Below are 19,080 nucleotides of genomic sequence, written 5' to 3' on the forward strand. Positions count from 1 at the left end.
ACCAGCAGGAGTATTAGCATGCCATGATGAGCGGCTTGGGCAGATCACTTCCTGTTTCTGGACCCCAGACTTCCCATCTGTAGCATGTAGTGTCTTGGACCAGATAATCTCTAAAAGCTGCTCTTACTCTGACATTCTAAAATGCTGACTTTGTCTCTTCCCCTTTTCTCTCCCCTTCCCCCAACCCGAAATGTGTCTTGGAAGGTCTACATAGTTCTTAGTTTCTGGATCTGTGCCAGGTTGGGTGCCAGGTCCCATGGCCATGGTCAGCCCAGACAGGGCCACCACCAGGTGGGGAGGTGCATCAGTACAAACTAAAGAAATGGCTAGAAGCAGCATGGCTGCTTCTTGTGGCAGATACAGGGTGGGGCCTTGGCACTCCTTGAAGTTTTCTATGAAGGCAGCTCTGGAGAATGAACTTGCCACCCATTCTAGACTATAGCCCAGAGCTGCCTCCAGGGAGAGGGCCTTGCACTGGCCATGGTCTGTCTTGACAGGCTGGGTGAAGGGGGGCCCAGAGGAGAGGGGAGCAGAGGGAACATGACCAGCTGGGCCCCTGGAGGAGAACCCCTGGCTAGGGTTCCCCTGCCCAGGGAAGTGTTAGTGTTCCAGGGACCTCGACTGGAGGCTGTAAGAAGAGCCCTTGCCTGGAATTCATTCTGAGTAGGAGGGTTTGAAACTCAGATAGCTGCTTGACTCTCTTTCCTTGGGTACCCATGTCTGCTGGGGGCCAGAGAAGCCCAGGGGGTCATCAGCTGGGGCCACCAAACCAAACCAAAGAGTCTCCTGAACCTTTCTCAAGGGGCTCAGGGCCAGAGCAGGTGGTTCCGGACAGGCTGGGTTATCCTGGCCATTTCCTTCTCACCGGGGAGGGGGTCTGAAAGGAGCAAGCACCCACATATGTTTGGAAAGGCTAGCGCCCCAGCAGCTTCTTCTTCCCTCCCACCCACATCCCTACCCTGGGGCTGGCAGGCAGCAGCAGGAGAGAAGCAGACCCTATGGTTTATGGTGCCTTTGAGGACCCCTGGTCCAATTCTCCTCCTGATACCTGAACCTGCAACACACCATCTCTGACAAATGACCACTTAGCCTCTATTTCAATATCTCCAAGATGGGGAACTCACTTCCAAGATGGTGGTGTGAGTTCCTGGGATGATAGAGAGAAGTGGGTAAAAGAGGTGTCCAAGGCCCTGGGGCAGATATATCTTTTGCAATTCCACATAGGATAGAACATGAAGAGATGGCATGAATGAGGTACAGATCCATGAAAAAGACATTGAATGGACTAGCGTAGGGACGAAAGAAAGATGGGAGATGTGGCCTCTGAGGGGCCTGCCTCCACCATAGCTCCCCCTTCTCCTTTCTTTGCCAACCTTTGCCTAGGTCACTTTTATTAGTCGGGGTGGGGGGGGGAGCTAAATGCTTTAATAAATCACCTCCAGATCACAGTGTCTTAAGACAGTAGAAGTTTATTTCCCACCCATGTATTTAGTGGATGTCTTTCTTTTCAGGGACCCAGGCTACTTCCTTATGGTGGCCCTGCTGGCTTCCTAGGGCTTCAGCATTTGACTGGCAGTTGGGGGAAGAAAGAAGGCATGGAAGGTTGAGCAGGAAGGTTTTGTGAGCCAGGCCCGGCCTTAGTGCACACCCTTTTGTGCACTGTCCGCTGGCCTGAGCGCAGTCACGTGACCCCATCCAGCCCCGAGGGAGGCTGGGAGATATGGTCTAGCCGTGCATCCAGGAGGAAAGGCATTTGTGAAAACAGAGCAATCTCTGCCACAACGTCTTAACCCCCGAGCCTCCTAACCCCGTGCTCCGTGCTCTGAAGAGGGAAAGGTGGCCTGTCAGCCTGGCCTATGTCAGGAGGGGCATCCTGCAGGCATCTTCCGCAGCCCAGCCCCTGACTGGACCCAGCCCAGAGGCACCCCGGGTCTCTTTGCTCTGGGGGGAGGGCCTCCCCTCTGACACTGTGTGTTTCTCCTCCACAGTATGTGGCCTTTGCCTCCCTCTTCTTCATCCTGGTCTCCATCACCACCTTCTGCCTGGAGACCCACGAGCGCTTCAACCCCATCGTGAACAAGACAGAGATCGAGAATGTTCGGAATGGCACGCAAGTGCGCTACTACCGGGAAGCGGAGACGGAGGCCTTCCTCACCTACATCGAGGGCGTCTGCGTGGTCTGGTTCACCTTCGAGTTCCTCATGCGTGTGGTCTTCTGCCCCAACAAGGTGGAGTTCATCAAGAACTCGCTCAACATCATTGACTTTGTGGCCATCCTGCCCTTCTACCTGGAGGTGGGCCTGAGCGGCCTGTCCTCTAAGGCGGCCAAGGACGTGCTGGGCTTCCTGCGTGTCGTCCGCTTCGTGCGTATCCTGCGCATCTTCAAGCTGACCCGCCACTTCGTGGGCCTGCGCGTCCTGGGCCACACTCTCCGCGCCAGCACCAATGAGTTCTTACTGCTCATCATCTTCCTGGCTCTGGGCGTCCTGATTTTCGCCACCATGATCTACTATGCCGAGAGGATAGGGGCGCAGCCCAATGACCCCAGTGCCAGTGAGCACACCCACTTTAAGAACATCCCCATTGGCTTCTGGTGGGCCGTGGTCACCATGACGACGCTGGGCTACGGAGACATGTACCCGCAGACGTGGTCCGGCATGTTGGTGGGAGCGCTGTGTGCGCTGGCGGGTGTGCTGACCATCGCCATGCCCGTGCCCGTCATTGTGAACAATTTCGGGATGTATTACTCCTTAGCCATGGCTAAGCAGAAACTACCAAAGAAAAAAAAGAAGCATATTCCGCGGCCACCGCAGCTGGGATCTCCCAATTATTGTAAATCTGTCGTAAACTCTCCACACCACAGTACTCAGAGTGACACATGCCCGCTGGCCCAGGAAGAAATTTTAGAAATTAACAGAGCAGGTAGGAAACCTCTTAGAGGCATGTCGATCTGACCTTTCACCTCCGCCCCCTGTAGCGATGATTCCAGATTCAGTCAGACTGCTTCCTTAGTTCCATGGGTGACCCTGGACCCTGCGCTCAATCTCGAGGTGTGGAGTCTGGGGGCCCAGGGAGATGCTGGGCAGCCGAATTCACGAGGCAAGAGCCTGCTAGAACCTCACTGGTGGCCCCTGGTAAGGAGGTTAACATGCTGGTCTCGTGGGGTTCTGAAGAGATGACATGGCCCGCGAGGTTGCTGAGGACTCTCTTGGCAGGAGCCCCGGGGGCACTGCTGCTTGGTGGGCAGGAGTGGAGCGTGAGTCGCTGACTCAGGCCACTGACCCAGTGTCGGGGCAGGGTGGGGGCGGGTGTGATTCGGAAATGCCAGACAGCTGCTGATTTGGTCTTTACACGGCTCCCTTCAGGCCGTGCGCGTGGCACAGATGGTGCATGGGATCTAGCAGGAGGGTCCCTGCAAAGGCAGCAGCAAGGATTCTCACCCCCAACAGAGCCTGTCTCCATAGCTGAGTAGCATTCCTGCTCTGATGCCGGCTGCCTAGCTCCAGGCGCATCCTGGGAGACGCCTCTTGCCCTCCGTACGTAACAAGCTTACTTACCCCACAGCATGCGGAACCAACTCATCTTCCACCACCACTCTAGAGTTTAGCGTTTATCTTTAGGAACCTGTTGGAGTGACTCTAGCTTTCACGTTGTCTGTTTGGGTTGATGGTCAAGTGGGAGTTTCCGGTGGCCTTCTGATGGGAGCGGCTGGTGAGCGAAGGACTAGAGGGGGCCACCACCCGGCAGCTTAGATGAAAGCGCTACAGACCAGCAAACAACCTCCCACCCAGAGTTCTCCCTGTTTCCGGCGGTAGGGACTGCAGCAGCAATACACGACATCCCAACCAGTGTATGACCACTTTCCCGTGAATTCAGTGGGGGTCAGGGAGGGGGGGAGGGGGGCCATGAAACAATACTAGTCACCGTGGGATATATTCTAATATTCCATGGCTAGTGGTTCGTTATGGGACTATCTCAGTTTTATGAGAACCTGCACATAGCACATAAAGTTGATCATGGGGCTCTGGTCCGAAGATATAAAGCCCATAGTCTACCTCTACCCATGGAATACCATCGACTTATTCTGTGGACACAGGAATTTGAAGGCAATGAACGACCCATAGAAGAATGACAACACTGAGCTAAGAAGGAGTGCCGGGGCGAGGAAGGCTGAGTCAGTGATAGGTGGCGTTTAGTCTACAGAAGACACCCCTGTGCCCAGGGCAGGCAGGGGGGCTGTAGGCTAGCTCAGCCCTAGAGGAGCAAGTGCCCCCTGGCCCAGTGGGCGATTGACTCTTTCTTCCCCGATGGCCCCCACCCCCATCCTACTCCTGATCTGGCTTCATCCTACAGCTATGCTGCCCAGAGCAGTACCCGCAAGGCCCACTTCTCTGTCCGTGGGAACTTTCCAGCCCCTTCGCCTGGCCCCATACCCCTCCCCACTCCCTGGGATTGCTGTAGGCACCTGAGAGGAACGTGGCTAGTGTTCTGGGCTGGGCCAGGGACTGGGCAGGGGTCTCAGAGGCTGGAACAGGGGGACCTGGTGGGGGGGGGGTGCTGGACTCCCCAGCCAAGGTGTGGCTCCTGCTTAGCAAGCCAGGCACGGGCCGTGGAAAGCTCCTGCCCCACCCTCCTGCTTTGGATTAGCTAGCCCTTCTGTTTGACCTCAGGAGCTGCCATCATGGCAAGGAAAATTCCTGGGGCTCTAGGGGAGGGTCTGGGCGGGCCTAGCCCCCCAGCTTCGCTCCAGGCCCCAGCAGGAAGAGCTCAGCCTGAGTGGCAACACCATGGCGCTCCTTGGCCCTCTGTCACATCCTCCCAACGCTGAATCTTTCAGGATCGGTGCCTCAAATATGGGTGCCCCAGGCCCACCTGTCAAGGATCCCTCATTCACTCCAGTCAGGCACAAATTCTTCAGTACTCCCAGACAATGCCAGTATTCTCCATGTGCTGAGGGCGTGCTTGCATGCACACACGTACATACACACATGCACACATGCCTACACAGGCATGCATGTGCACACACACGCAGAGTGCAGATGTGTGTGTGCTGGCAGGTACACCAGCTAGTCACAGGACACAAGCCCTCTTGCCATGCTGCAGCAGGCCTGTAAAGCCTGTGCATTCCTGTTGGAGCCCCTGGGCCCCATAGCCATGGCAGCCCTGCTCCTGGGAACCTCCTCGCTGCAGCCCCAGGTCTCAGGGATCCAGAGTGTCCTGGCTTGCACGGTCTCTATGGCTGAGGAGGTACTTGGGGCCCTTCTGAGCTTGCCCTCTGGAGCCCAGATGCCCAACTCCACCTACCTTTCTCCCTCCCATCCCCCACACCCTGCCCCGCCCCCTTTCCAAGTTCTCACGCTCCTGAGGGTGCTGTCTTGAGATCCCAGACCCCTCACCAGAACACTCCTCCCTCTGAAAGCTGGTGTGTGAGACCCCGGTTATCTGTCACCAAGAGGGTGTGTGGTCCTTAGGGGGTGTCTCCTCATCCCGGCACCCCTGAGTCCCTTCCCATTTGCCTCCTTTCCTGCTTGCAGCTATGGTCCTAGATGGGCGTGGGGTTTGGGTGAGTCGGTGAGTGAGTGTGGGGGAGGCCAGAGGTGAGGAAGGCAAATGGGGGTGGAGACTGGACCCTACAGGAAGGGAGAGGTGAGATGCAGCCCCCAGGGCCTTTCCAATCTCATTCCACACCCAAGTGCAGTCAAGTGGCCTCAGCGAGGGCTGGGCTTCTCCAATTCCACTTTTAGAACCTGGGTTGGGGCCAAGTGCAGCGTGCTGGGCTCTAAGGGCACCCCCTACCTCCAGGGCTAGACCCCTGGGACTCAGGCAAGCCATCCCAGTCATGTCAGCAGCACCCTCCCCTCACCTCCACCTCTTGGTCTCTCCTGAGATCTCAGGTCTGTGTGTCTGTGAGGGATGATCTGGTCTCCTCTGTACCATGGCTGGCATGGCGTCAGTGTTCGGGGGATTCGTCTTGGCAGGGGTTGTAGGGCCTCACGGGGGGATGCCAGGAGGGCGCCCCTATGGTCAGGGACTGCCTGGGACTGACAGCCCAGTAGAAGCTGCTCCTCTCCCAGAAAGGGGGTCCCTCCCCCATCTGCAGTCGGGGGCCCAGACCACCTCCTCTGGGCAGTTCAGAGTGCTCCTTCTGTCCTGCCATGTGCATTCACGTGTGTCTCGTCCATCCCTGCTCCCGTGACGTGGGTTGGTACTCTGGGGTGCTGCGTCTGGGGCTGCAGGGTCCCACCATAGGTGAGCAGGGGGCTGGCACGGGGGATAGGTGGTGGCCAGACCCCCCTTCCTGCCCATGAGCACATAGGGCAGCAGTGAGGTCCCGAAAAGCCGCTGCCTGGGCCCCCTGGGAGCTACCACTGCAGCCTCTGGGTTCTGCCCTGAGCTGCCGAGTCCAAAGCGCCCCTGGCCCCAGCCCTCCACCCCTCCCCTCCTGGGCCAGGAGTGGTGTAGCCCCCAGGGCAGGGGAGGTGGCGGGAATTGGGACAACAGTGACCAGGAAGGGTGTGGGCAGGGCCCCTCCAAGCGGGCTGACCGAGTTTCTGCTCAGATGCAGGGCCAGGGTGGGCAGCGGGAGCCCTGAGTGGGGTCGGTGTGGCCCCCAGGCGGGCGAAGCGGGAAGGAGCGGAGAAATGAGGGGCTCTGAGGGCCAGGCCTGGGTGTTCTTTTCTGTGTTGTTCACATGCTCTCTCTTTCTCTCTCTCCACTAATCATGTTTCTCTCTCTCTCTCTCCTCGTTTTGTTGCATGACTTGTGCCGGTTCTCTGATTGTACTCTGCTCATGTCTCTCACAGACTGTCCCCAGTTAGCCTGGGACTTTTTCCCTGAGCCCCAGGCTGGGCAGCCCCCTCAGGGCTAAACCCGAGGAAATTCCCAGCCACCCCTCCCGCCCCGCCCCAGCCCTGCGTGCGCCCCCGGCGCGCCCGCTGCTGGTGTGAACAGTAAGTACCTCGGCGGTGCCTGGAGACCAGGGCACAGAAGCCAGCGTGCTGGCTCAGGGCCGGACATCGGGTTCTCCTTGCTCCAAAGTTTAAAAAAAAATGACCCTCTCGCGGACGCTCATCTCTCTCAGCCCATTTCAAAGCCTGGAAACCATCTTCGTGAGATGCTGCCCATGCTGCCATTTCATCATCACAGGCCCTCGGGTCTAGTGGGGGCCGAGGGGCCCTGGGCCAGGGGAGGCAGGGCTCCCAGCCTCCTGGGGAGCAGCTGGGAGCCGAGGGACCTGCTGGCCATCTCATCTGAAGGACGGGGTGGGGGCAGGAGGGTGGGGAGTCTTGGGTGGGCTGGCACCTCTGGCTTTTTCCATGGCTTTCCCAGGTTTGGAGAGCTGGCCCCCCCTTGCTTGGTCTCTCTTCCAGACCCCCTCTGGAGTTGGGAAGGGAGAATGTTCCCAGTTTCTGAGAGCACACCAAACTGCAGATTAGCCAGCAGCCCAGGGAGGCTGGCTCCTTCACAGAGAGGGACATAAACACTCCCCCCCCCCCCACTAGCACCCAGCCTCAGCCCCTTCTCAAAGGCCATGGTTGGGAGAAGAAGCAGGCTCCAGGGAGGGAAGGGTGTCCAGTTCACATCCACCCAGGGATCCCTGATGGCTGCCCCCTGGCCGGACCCCTGCAAGAGACCAGCCTCAACTTTGGGTCCTCTAAATGCTGTGGGAGCTGGCTGCTCCAGGGGCACAGTGCTGGGAGGCAGAGTCAGATGAGGGGTCTCAGGCTCCACCACCTACCTCTGACCCACCCCTGGGCAAGGCCTGCAGGCTGTAGATACCTCCACTGACAGACGATGGCCAGCAGAGAGACAGCAAGTCCTGGCTCCCCTCCCAGACGGAGACGCTGCCTGGTAGGACTCGCTGTTTTCCCCTTGAGGAAACTGTGTGCAGGGTACTGTGGGCCCCAACTTCTGCCCCCTCATCTACAACCTCCTCCCTTAAACCTCCCTGCCCTCTCCCCGGAGACCCTTGGGAGGGAAGACGGGACCAGCCAGACTGAGAGGCAGAACCGGGCTTGTCTGTGCGCACACGTGTGTGCCCTCAGACACACCCTAAGTGCTAGGCAGCCCCCAGACCCCAGAGAGGCCCCAGCCCCAGTCACGTGGTATCAGAGTTACCTTGGTAACTGGCCTTTCTGGTTCAGAGTAAATTGGGGAGTGAAGCCCCTGGGATTTGTCAAGAAACGCACTGTACGTGAAATGCTTTGCCATCTTGTACGACAGACTTTTTTTTTAAGTTCCAAAATTATGATGGGATTTTTTTTTTTTTTTTTGGATTTGCTTTACGAATAAACCTGATTGGTCCATTTCTCTTTTGACTGCCTGCCTCTTTGTAGTGACATGATATGTACACGGGCCGTGATCCCGCCCGCGGGCACGCTGAGTGTGTGCACACGGAGAAGGATCACTTCTGCGTGTAGTTACATGATGTGAACAGGGTCATGGAAGAGGGTCAAATCGGGTGGAGACTGTCTCCAGCTTTTTGCCCCTCTTTAGTCTTTCAGAGGGCCTCCCTGTGTGGTCACGCCCCTGTGGGGTCTGTCTTCCCTTGAGGCGCTCACCCTAGAGGAGGTATTTGAGGAAACCACAGTGCCCACCCTGGGGACCGAGTCGGCGCCACCTTGGCCAGGAAGAGTCTGCTTTGAGGGCAGAGAGCGTGGGGCAGGCTCAGTCCCCAAGAGTGATGGGCGGGGACAGAGGCTGACGGAGCTAGAGGCTCTCACGGCGCTGCTCCTGGACTTGGGAGAGCGAGAGCTCCCTGCTCTGGCCACGCTTCACCCTCACCAAATGTGCCCCAAACTTCCTCCCAGGTTCCTTCTCAGGCTACCGCAGAGGCCAAGACTCGTCTTTCCCACCCGAGTCCATCAGCCACTGTTGTCTTTACACATCCATTTGCTCTGCTTTGCGGGGGATGCTGCCGAGAGGAGAGAGAGGAATGGGAGCCCCTCCCAAATCCTGGCTGCTGTCACTGCCTCATGCCTACATTCCTGTTGCGCCTGTGCAAGCTGACGAGGACTGCTTGGGGCAGAGCGGGGTGGAAGACACTGGCTTGGTCTGTGTGGCGATCAGAGTGGACTGAGTGACCAGCTTAAGTCTGTGTGGGGATGGAGCAGATTGAGTGGTCATATTGGGTCTGCATGGGGGACCCGGAGACTGTGTGGCCAGGCCTAGTCCGTATGGGGGACGGAGCATACAGAGTAACCAGATTGGGTCCATATGGGGGGATTGAGTGATCAGATAGGGTGTGGAGGGGGACAGCGTGAAGCGAGTGACCAGAGGGGATCCAAATGGGGCCTGGAGTAGAGCCGATCGATGGGGTCTCGATGGGGCCAGGGATGCCTGAGCAGCCAGCTTGGATGTGGATGGGAGGCAGCAGGGCTCTGGTTGGCAGCGGAGGGGTCAGAAAAGGCTGCCTCTCTGAATAGGAGTGTTTCTGCATGTCTGTCTGTCTTCTCCCTGAGCTCTGTGTCTGGCCCTCTACCCATGACTGCATCCACACCATCCTGTATCATCGGCCCCGCCTTGGACCTGGGGCCCGGCCCCCAGCACTGCGCTTGCTGGGCCCATCACCAACTCATCTTTTTGCAAACTTTGAGCAAACCCAGGAACCCTCCTCCCCAGCACGGTGGGCAGCCCAAGGGCTGCCTGAATGAGCCGGGGACCCCCAGCCTTGTGCCTCCCTCCATGGCCTGCTCGCTTTTCCATCCTCAGTTACGGGCTGCCCTTTGCTGATGCCCTACTTCTGGCCTGTCCCCCCCCACCCCCCACTAAACAGTTTTCAGTGTCTCAATAGCTTCTGCTTATATGTTTGAAGATTCCAAACTGAATGGGGAGGTGGCGAAGGCCGCGCTGGCGAACGAAGACTGCCCCCACATAGACCAGGCCCTCACTCCCGATGAGGGCCTGCCCTTTACGCGCTCGGGCACCCGCGAGAGATACGGACCCTGCTTCCTCTTATCAACCGGGGAGTACGCGTGCCCACCTGGTGGAGGAGTGAGAAAGGGTATGTAGAGGAGGCTGCCTGGCACCCCTGCAGATGGGTGGGCGGGGCGGCGGGCAAGGGGCGCTGAGGGGCAGGCAGGCACACTGAGGGGGGCAAGGAGCAGATGGAGCCCCAGGGTCGGCCCCCGGAGGTCTGAGTCCCAGTGTTGCAAGTGGGATGGCAGGCTGGCAGAGAGAACCGGAGGTCCAGGCAGCTGTGGGTTGGAATTGAGCTGAGGGGTAGGAAGGGACTTGGGGACAGGCTGGACGACTACAGCCCCCAAGGCAGAGGGGTATCCGGGGATGTGGGAGGAGCCTCGACTCCCCCAGGCTGCTCTGGCAGATGGCAGGTCAGATCCCAAAGGCAAAGTGATCTCCCCTGTCCCTTGGTTGAGGAGGGCGACGGGGTGGGCCTGGTCTGACCAGGACCCTGTGGGCTTAGCCAACCAAGATCCATGTTCTGGAAGTGGCATCCTTTAAAGAGAATCCACAGACCAGTGGGAGGGGAGGCATGAAGAGAAAGGTAGCTTCAGGGCTTGGAGGTGAGGCCAGTGTCCTTGCAGAGGTAAGGTATGTGCCAGTCAGAATACTGCTAGTGGCAGATAGAGAACTTGCCAAGAGAAGGTGGTTACGCAGGACTCTATGCAACCCCTTCTGTCCCCAGTGCCCGTCAGCCATGGCCCTGGGTGTGGCCAGCGCCCCCTTGTGGTTGGTGAAGGCTAAGCCCCGTGGCGGTCTCTGCTCAAAGTCTCCTTGGATAGGACCCTTATCTTAGGCTGACCCCCTGGGGAAAAGGCTTCCACTAGAGCTTGAGCATGGGCTGCGGAGAGGCTTGGGGTGGGGGCCCAGCGCACCTTAGCTCCAGGCTCCAGGCATCGGCCAGGGCCTGGAAGGCAGAGGAAGCCATCCTCGGCACAGCAGACTGGCGGGGCGGCTCATGCATGTTGGGAAGCAGCTCACAGGCTCACACGGGGTGCATGCTGACCGAGGTGAGCAGGTTGGGCCAGATAGTTGGTTTTTTAGAGCAACAGTTGGTGTAGCCGGTGGCCATTCACAACTGCTCCAGTATTTGAAATGGTTCAACAATATGCAAGGAGAAAGCATAGAACTCAAAATAAAGGGCAAACCCAGAAGAGGAGAGGCAGCCCACAGGGAGACGGGGGAAGTCCTTCTGGTCACTGGTGCTTAGTGTGCTCACCTGATCCAGGCTGGTCCCTGCTTCCTTGCCCGGCCTGGAGGTCCCTTGGACCCCAGCGTGGCATACCACCCCCCGCATGGTGCTGCATGGCAGGGGGGCTGCTGGCCCCAGGGGCGGGCCCCATCCTTGGCCTTCCATGGATAGTTGCTTCACAACTGGCTTTTTCCCAAGTGGAGGCTCTAGAAAGCCAGGAACTGGGCAGCCCAGGGGGTTGCAGGGGAAGGCAGGTAGACCATTCCCAGTGGCTGTGCTCTGCCTGGTAAGGTCTCGTGGGCTGCCTATCTCCTTCATCTTGAATGTTGGATCAATCTGTGTGGCCTAAAATAGCAGACAGGAGAGTCTCTTTACTGGGCTTCCAGAAGCCCAGGCTGTGTGGGACAGAAGCAGCCTGTAGTGGCCAGGGAGTCCAGTGGCAACCACTGTCCACAGGTGGTACCCACTCCACAGTCCCACAGAGGCACCAAGGGTGAAGTGCCCCCACCGGCATCCACCCGGCCCCGCTCTCATGGAGTCATGACAGCCGCCGAGGACTTGCTTTTCTCAGGATGATTCCAGGCTGTAAGCCATGTGCAGGGTAGAGAAGAGTTAGGAGCTTAACCCGTTGCCCCAGGAGGGAGAGAAAGAGGCGTGCTAGGCTGGCTCACTGCATGGGAGAACCAACCAGCTGGAGAAGAATCTGCCTGCCTCTGCATGCGGCTGTTCTGTCTGTCCTCCTCCTTCCGTAAAAACTAAGTACCAAGCGGGATGGGAAAGCCAAGAAGAGAAGCTCAAGTGTTAATTGTATTCTTTACATACAGATCTTTGCAAAGAAAGCCCTGTCATTGCTAAGTATATGCCGACAGAGGCTGTGAGAGTGACTTGACCAGGCGGCTTGGCCCAGGACACTGGTGGCTATTAAGCATCTGGGTGGACCTGCAGCCCCTCCTCACCCTCGGACAGAGTAAATTCACGCCATGCAGGTTTGCCGGACGAGTCCGAGTGGCCCAGGCCTTGTACTAGGACAGACGTAGCTTTTCTACGGCCAAATGGTAACTGACTGTAGAGGATTTGTTTTCCTTCTTTTCATTTTTTAAAAATTTTATTTTATTCGGGGAAGGGGTGGGATGGAAGGGTTCCTTAGCATGACTTGCATGAAGTTCAACAGAAAAACCCAGCAATCCAAACCCACCAATCCCCTGCAACTGTATGAGATTACCCTAAACCACGACAACAACGAAGAGAAACAAGCAAGAGTCCTCTATTTTCTTTCAAAGCGCTTTCCTTTTATACATGTTGTTGGAGCCAAACTGTAAATGGCATTTGGTAGAAACCTGTACGTTTTGGGGGGGAATGGAGCAGGGTGGGGGGAGGGGTGGGGATGGGGAACGGACTGCTTCCCTTTTTGTACACGAGATCGAGATGGAGAGTAAAGGTTCCCAAAAGGGCAGTCGGTCAGTCATCGGTCATATTGACCTCACCTTCATAGTTCATCTCTCACGCGGAAACTGAGAACTTTGCTCCAAATAGAATTGTGGAAACACACTGCCGCCTTCTTCCCTCTGTTTGGCATGCTTGCGACCCAGCGGACGTCTCCCCAAGACCCCTGACAGCGGCTAGTCTAGGTTGATTCGATCATCTTAGCAGTGTGTAGATTCAGTGCGACCAACTTTCATAACAAATTGTTCATAGTAGATAATCATCACCTTATGGATTTTCCAAGTGTTCCTTGAGAGCACCAAAAAGATCAGGACCGCGGGAGGGCTGGTCCTCCTCCACCTTTATTAAGGCACAACCCAGCATTGTATGCAATTTAGTACTTCAGAGTAAAAAAACTGCATGCCCAATGTTATGCAAAGCGATTCTAGCATGAAATAAATTTTGTATCATGGTTTCTGTATAGTCTAAAGCAGATTTGTTTTCCTGAAGCAATCGGAGGTTTGCAGAGACACACTTCTGCATCTCGAATAAATATAGTATTTTCCCAACAGAAACAGAGGACAGTAGCTTGGCTTTGGTCTGATTCTAAAATTAGTGGTGGGGTAAGGGGTGGGGAAGGATGATATTTTTGAAAAACACATGCTTGAGTTGAAAAAAAAAATGCAACATCTCAAGCTCTCACTGCAGCTCGCAACATTTCCTGGAAAGAGAGCAATGCTGCTTTAGTTCAACACCCTCCCCTCCCTGGGCCCTGGCCCTCAACAATAAACAGCTGACATTGGAGATGAAGCATGGATTTGGGTTTTTATTGCCTTTGGCAGTGTCGCGATTCAGTTCTGGGCCCCTGGTCAGGCCCTCTGTGGCTGGGCTGGGGTGAGCCTGAGCCCTGGCTCCTCTGATCTCAGGGACCCACCCAAGGTGCTGGCTGTCCTCTCACTGGGGGAAAGTCAGGACTGCCCCCTGCCCCCCAACCTGCAGATCCTGTTGGGTGGGGGGAGGGAGGCAGCCCTCAGAAGGAATCGGTCAAAAAAAGGCCCTAAGACGAGCCCATCCTCTAGGGGGTTCACCAATACGGAAACTTCTCCGTGGATCCATGCCATATTCATGACTCCTTGAATCTGGTTTTGTCGGAGCTCCCAGCTCCCGCCCCCGCCACTGCCCTTCATGCAGACCATGGTCACCTCCCTCCTAGGGCCATCCTTGAATCTGATGGAGCCAGAGGCCGGGGTATGACTGGTCCGGGTGCCCTATCCAGCTGAACCCTTGCTGGGCCCAGTCTGGTGGTCACCTCATCACATACCCCTCCCTCAGCCTGCGGCATCTTGGAAGGGGTGGAGCCCTCTCCTAGGGATGCTGATTTGCTTGGGTTGTTCACTTGGCTTTGGGTGGGGGTAGAGTGGGGGATTGGGGTTCCAATTCTTTTCCTATCCATTAGAGAATCTCCGGTGGAAAGTCCCTAATGGTCATGGCACTCCACCTCTGAGCATTTTACAGATGAGGAACTGAGGCCCAGAGGGGAGTGATCTGACCAGGGCCACAAACAAGTGCGGGTCAGTTTCCCCTGGATTTCCATTCCCTGATGCCTCCCAGCATGGCCAAGACAACGATCATATGGGTGGGTGGGAGGCTGAAGGTGGGTGTCGAATTCTCACCCAATAGTTTCTCACCCCCTCTAAGCATTTTCCTCACCAATGTGGGGTGGGGATCAGTGCAGCAGTGAGCATGGCAAGGCCTCTGCCCAGGGTTTATGCAGCCGAAGAGTTGCCAGATCCACACCATGTATATAACAGCCATTCATAAGCAACAGGATGTAGAAGCCAAGTGGCCTCAGTGGCTGCAGGGAGGGCAGAGTTCCCTCTACTTGGGGTCCACCCTGGAAGAAGTGCCTCTGGTGGACTCAAGTGGGACTTGACATACGGCTGTTTGGAATAGGGGTTTTCAGGGACACAGTAGCTAACGGGGAACAGGGATTAACATACACTGAGCATCTGCCATGTGCAGGGCATCTGAGACAAGTGGTCTGATGATGACCCACAGTAATTCAACATGTTCATTTTAGAGGCACGAGAACAGGCACAGAGAAGTAAAGTAACCAGCTCAAAGCCACACAGCCAATGAAGGATGAAGCCAAGATTTTAACCCAGGTGGTCTGACTCCAGAGCTCAGGTGAAGCTGTCTCAAGTTAATTGAAGTCTTGCTGGGGCTGGAGATGGAATTGATTGGAACACTGGTCCTGAATCCCAGGGCCCTCAGGCCATGGGTATGACAGAAGGCCCACTGACACACTGCTCTGAGCCTTCCACGCACACATCTGACCACCTCAATTTTCTGCATAAACACCTGTTGCCCTAAGAATGAAGTCAGAGCTCCTTAAATTGGCTAGCAAGGCCCTCCGGCTCTCCTCTCCCAACTGTCACCTCTCCGTGCTCTGGTCGCTGGGAAATTCGAACCCTGCCGCAGTTATACATGTGCCCCTTAGGACCTGGAACCCCATCCCATTTCCTGACTCACTCCCTACCTCCCAATTTTGATTTCTCACTAAGTCACTTCACTCAGAAGTGGTGGATGGTGGTGGAGGGCTTTACTCTGGGCCCCAGGCCTGGATTCACCGTTCTCAAGCACAGCCTCATCGAATTTTGGCCTGATGGCCCGCTGGGACCGAAGGTGGTAGGGCGTCAAGGGAAGCCGGGGCGCCTGCGAGGGGAGACTGTGTGTGGTATGTTAGGACGTAAACATCCTGCTCACACCTGGTACGTGGCCGCCCTTTGACAATCACTGCAGGGGCTGCGGGCCCAAGACCTATGAGCACACGATGGGGTCTCACTCCCCTCTCCTTCTTCCTTCCCTCGTTCTCATGGGGTGGCGGTGGGGGCGGGGTGAGGGATATGAAGGCTAATCAACTTAGTCTATAGGGAAAAAAAGTCATTCTTAGAAATGAGTGGGCATTTTCTCATTAGCTAATCACTGTCAAATGGTTGTGCTATCCACAGCATAGATATCAAACATCTGTAAGAGATGAAAGCAGAGGATGGGTGGGGGTGAGGGGATCACAGAACCCACTCGTTTAGCCTCCTCACCCATGGTGACCCTAACATGCTTATTGGGTACTTTCTCTGTCCCAGGACCTGTCCTTAATGAAGGGATTCCAGAATTGACCGAGACCTGGTCCCTTGCTCTTGAAGAGATCAGGATCTAGTAGAAATGAGGGGCTTGGACATCTACAAGTCTGAGAATAACCAGTAGGGTTCAAAGGGTCCAGAAAAAAGTCTGGGAGACACTGTCAACAGACCCTCACCCCGCTGGTGCTTTCAGGCACTCATCAATCTGGCGAGTGAACTGATGCAGAGAAGCCCGTCCGCCACTGTCAGGGAGGGAGAAATGGAGGAACTGGAGGGGACTGGACAGTCTATGGTGTCATCCAGTGCCAAGAGCCATTCACTCTTGCATGCATGGATTAGCTGTGTTCCGCATGCTTCTAAGAAGGGTCTGGCTCAGGTTCTGAGCAAGGCTCCGAGATTTAGGGCTGATGCACCACCTCACCCTGTTTCAGGCTGGGAAGGAGCCCCGAGACACTTTCTTGTGCCCACAGGGAAGCCTTGGGAGGGGCATTAGAGCTCAGCAGCAGAGGACATGGGATTTGGGTTTCTTCCAGCAAGTGCTGAAAGAGGTAGGGGGAACTCTGCACGGCTGTGCAGTGAGAGTGTGCGCTCCTCAGGAGTGGAAACCCTGCCTGGGAGGTATGGGCCTGAGGACTTACCCACGTGGGGTGGCCTTCCAGTGCAGACCACCCGGTCTGTAGGACAGTGGGTGGTGGCCAGTAATGGTAGACTTGCTCCAGTCTGGGTCATCTCTGGGCCATCCAATTACTCCATCTCTGAAGGCTTGGTCACCTTGGGAAGACCAGCACAGAGTGCACAGAGATGACCTTCCTTCCATTCTGGAAGTGCTTTAGAGGCTGTGCTGGCCTCTACTGGTTCTGGGAGGTGGGGGGACAAAGGGCTTTGCTGGCCAGGGCAGCGATGTTTCTAGGGTACAATACTGGGAGCAGGACTCCACGTACTGGTGTTCAAGGTCAGCCAATGGCCGTGGGTGGTCTCTAGGTGCAGGCCTGGGGTGCTCAGGATGGCCCTAATCCCCAGTCTCCTGAGTCAAACCCCCACTGGTCCCAGGGCCACCCCTTGTCTGCCCCCCTTGTCTGGCTCGAGGCCCTGGATGGGTCACCTCCCAATCAGGACCCTGGGCCAGGAGTGAGGTGTATGGCCTTGAGATGGTCCCTTCCCCTTTTTAGGCCTCTGTTTTCCCACATGAACAATGAAAACGTTGGATAAGATCAGTGGTTTTAAAACTTTCTCAAGGACCCCTTTGTCAAGTGAAATCTTACGTGAAGCCTGATATACAGTGTAGATTGAAATGAGGCTGCTGTGAATAAGGTGGAGGGTGGGGACCCAGACCTCTGTCTACTTGGCCTTCCTTTACCCACAGCCCACAAGGTGGCCACTGAGTTCTCAGGAGAATGCTGTCAGTCTCAGGAGACTGCTAGGGTTCTAGAACGCAGTTTGAAGGCCACGAGGCTAGAAGGTCATTACAGGTCCTCCAGCTGTGGTGTCCTGGGGTTTCGTAACATCCTCAAGCCCTTGAGCCCAGTGCTCCCAGGTCCAAGCGCTCTCCTGAGTCAGAGGGAGGTGGTGTGGGACGCGCCATAACCTGGGCTGGCGAGCTGGAGACACTGCCACTCAGCCCTCCGGGGAAAGCCACTTTCTGAGGCCCTCTGGCCAAAGGCCTGCTGCCGGTCACAGCAGAGAGAAAGCTGCTATGTCCCCCAGAGCCATAGCTGCCACCCGGGGAAGCCTGAGGCCTGGGGTCTGGCCTGCTCCCCATTTCACGTGAGGGCCCTCCTCCTGCAGAGGCCAGGGCCTGGGGGCAGATGTCAGGGGTCAGGGTCTTTCCCTGCAGACCCCCCTTCCCACGCTGTGTCTGTCCCTCACCCGAAACTACAGCTTGGCAATTACAGTCACACAGACTAGCTCCAGAGCCCTTCCTGGCTCAGATGAAGACACTGATCTTGGGAGTTTCATTGGTTCTAGACTCCTTTGTTTGTCCCAGGGGTCTCCTCTGCCCGGTCTTTCCAGAAGTTTTGTCTCTTCCTCCACTTACTCATCTATACTTCCTCCACCCCTCACCCCCGCTCCAGAGCCTTCTCCCTTGGTCCTAGTCACCAAGACAAGAACTCCCTCCTGTCCAAGTAACCAGCCACCTCATCAGGGTACCTCGATATCCTTGAACCAGCAAACTACATGCTCTGGGTGCTGAGAATGAAACCCCAGGAGAGGCTTGTGGCTGCCCTAACCATGGCCTATAGGAACCTTTGTCTTGCTGAATCAAAGCCTGCTGGGGCAAAACAACCACTGGGGACAGAGCTGGGCTTTCTGTCCTCACCAGCTAGGGACAGGCTGGAGCCTTCCTCTGCTTCCCATGTCCTTGGGTGAGGACTGAACCCTCATTCTCACATGATAGGCAGAAAGGATGTCCATTTCTTGAGCCCAGACACTGGGCTCCCATCGTTCCCGTCTGGTCAGTCCACCCAGAGTGCCTCCTGAATCCTTCGCAGGCCAACACCGCAACCTGACAAAGCATTTCTCTGGGGACACTTTGGGTGGGTAAAGTTGCTTTATTAAAGGGTCTCTGTCATAAGCCCATTTCTGAACCTGTCAGATTGGCTTTGGGGAGAAGCTTCTGCATGTCTGTCTTTCCAGTTTCTCTCTTGGTCCATGGCTTCTTGAGATCCGGCTTCCTTGGTGGCATCTGGGAAAGGATCAGTGACCCTGGGGCGCTGGCCCAGGGCAGGGAGGGCCGGCCGCTGGCAGAGGGCCAGGGAGTGGCCGGCCCCGCAGCCCACGCGGAGTCCCGACAATGACCGCAGAGCCGGCACAGGCTTTGGGGCCCAGACGTTGGCTTCGGTGCCGTCCCCGCACATGCCGTGCTCGTTCCAGCCCCAAGAGTAACACGTCCCGCCTGCGAGGGAGAGACGAGACTGCTGTAGACGTGGTTCTGGGGAACAGGGCTGAAACACTCACCCTGGGGGCGCAGGTATCACTGCAAACCCCCAGTTTACGCAGGAAGAAACCAAAGCTCAGCCACACCTGGGGGTCTGCTCGCCACCTCTGCTTCCGCCCCTGCCCTCCTAAGTCTGCTCTTTTCTTTACTCCCACCAGCCCCACAACCATTCAGGTCCCAAACCTGGCTCTCCTCCGTGGCCCCTCCCTCAGTGCCACCTCCCAGCCCCACACCTGCATCTCACACACACACACACACACACACACACACAGTCCTAGACCTGCCAGTTCTGCCTCCAAAAGTCTCTCAAATCCTTCCACACCTCTCCATCTCCACTGCCATCACCCTGATCCCAACCCCATTTTCTCTCATCTGGGCCACACCAATAGCCAACTAACTGGGCGGTTCGCCAGCCACTCTGATCTTCAGAG

The 19,080-nt window shown here is 56.6% G+C and overlaps 2 protein-coding genes across 4 annotated transcripts in view; one reads left to right on the forward strand and one right to left on the reverse strand.

Annotated features, from left to right (window-relative positions):
- KCNC1 (potassium voltage-gated channel subfamily C member 1) overlaps positions 1–12,041 on the forward strand; it is a 43,231-nt gene extending 31,190 nt beyond the window's left edge. The window contains exons 2-4 of the mRNA XM_068555290.1: positions 1,989–2,922; positions 9,815–10,003; positions 11,977–12,041. Coding sequence (XP_068411391.1) covers positions 1,989–2,922; positions 9,815–10,003; positions 11,977–12,041 — 1,188 coding nt within the window. The remainder of the gene's footprint in view (positions 1–1,988; positions 2,923–9,814; positions 10,004–11,976) is intronic.
- Positions 12,042–18,256: 6,215 nt separating this feature from the next.
- The window catches only part of SERGEF (secretion regulating guanine nucleotide exchange factor), a 228,000-nt gene continuing 227,176 nt past the window's right edge, over positions 18,257–19,080 (reverse strand). Inside the window, exon 11 of one of the 3 annotated variants that reach the window (XM_068555082.1) lies at positions 18,257–18,607. In XM_068555082.1, coding sequence (XP_068411183.1) covers positions 18,267–18,607 — 341 coding nt within the window. In that variant the 3' untranslated portion in view covers positions 18,257–18,266. The remainder of the gene's footprint in view (positions 18,608–19,080) is intronic. The other 2 variants (XM_068555083.1, XR_011075388.1) reach the window with 2 other exon arrangements.

The sequence above is a fragment of the Eschrichtius robustus genome, chromosome 11 (genome assembly GCF_028021215.1).
Source record: "Eschrichtius robustus isolate mEscRob2 chromosome 11, mEscRob2.pri, whole genome shotgun sequence".
Classification (NCBI taxonomy): Eukaryota; Metazoa; Chordata; class Mammalia; order Artiodactyla; family Eschrichtiidae; genus Eschrichtius; species Eschrichtius robustus.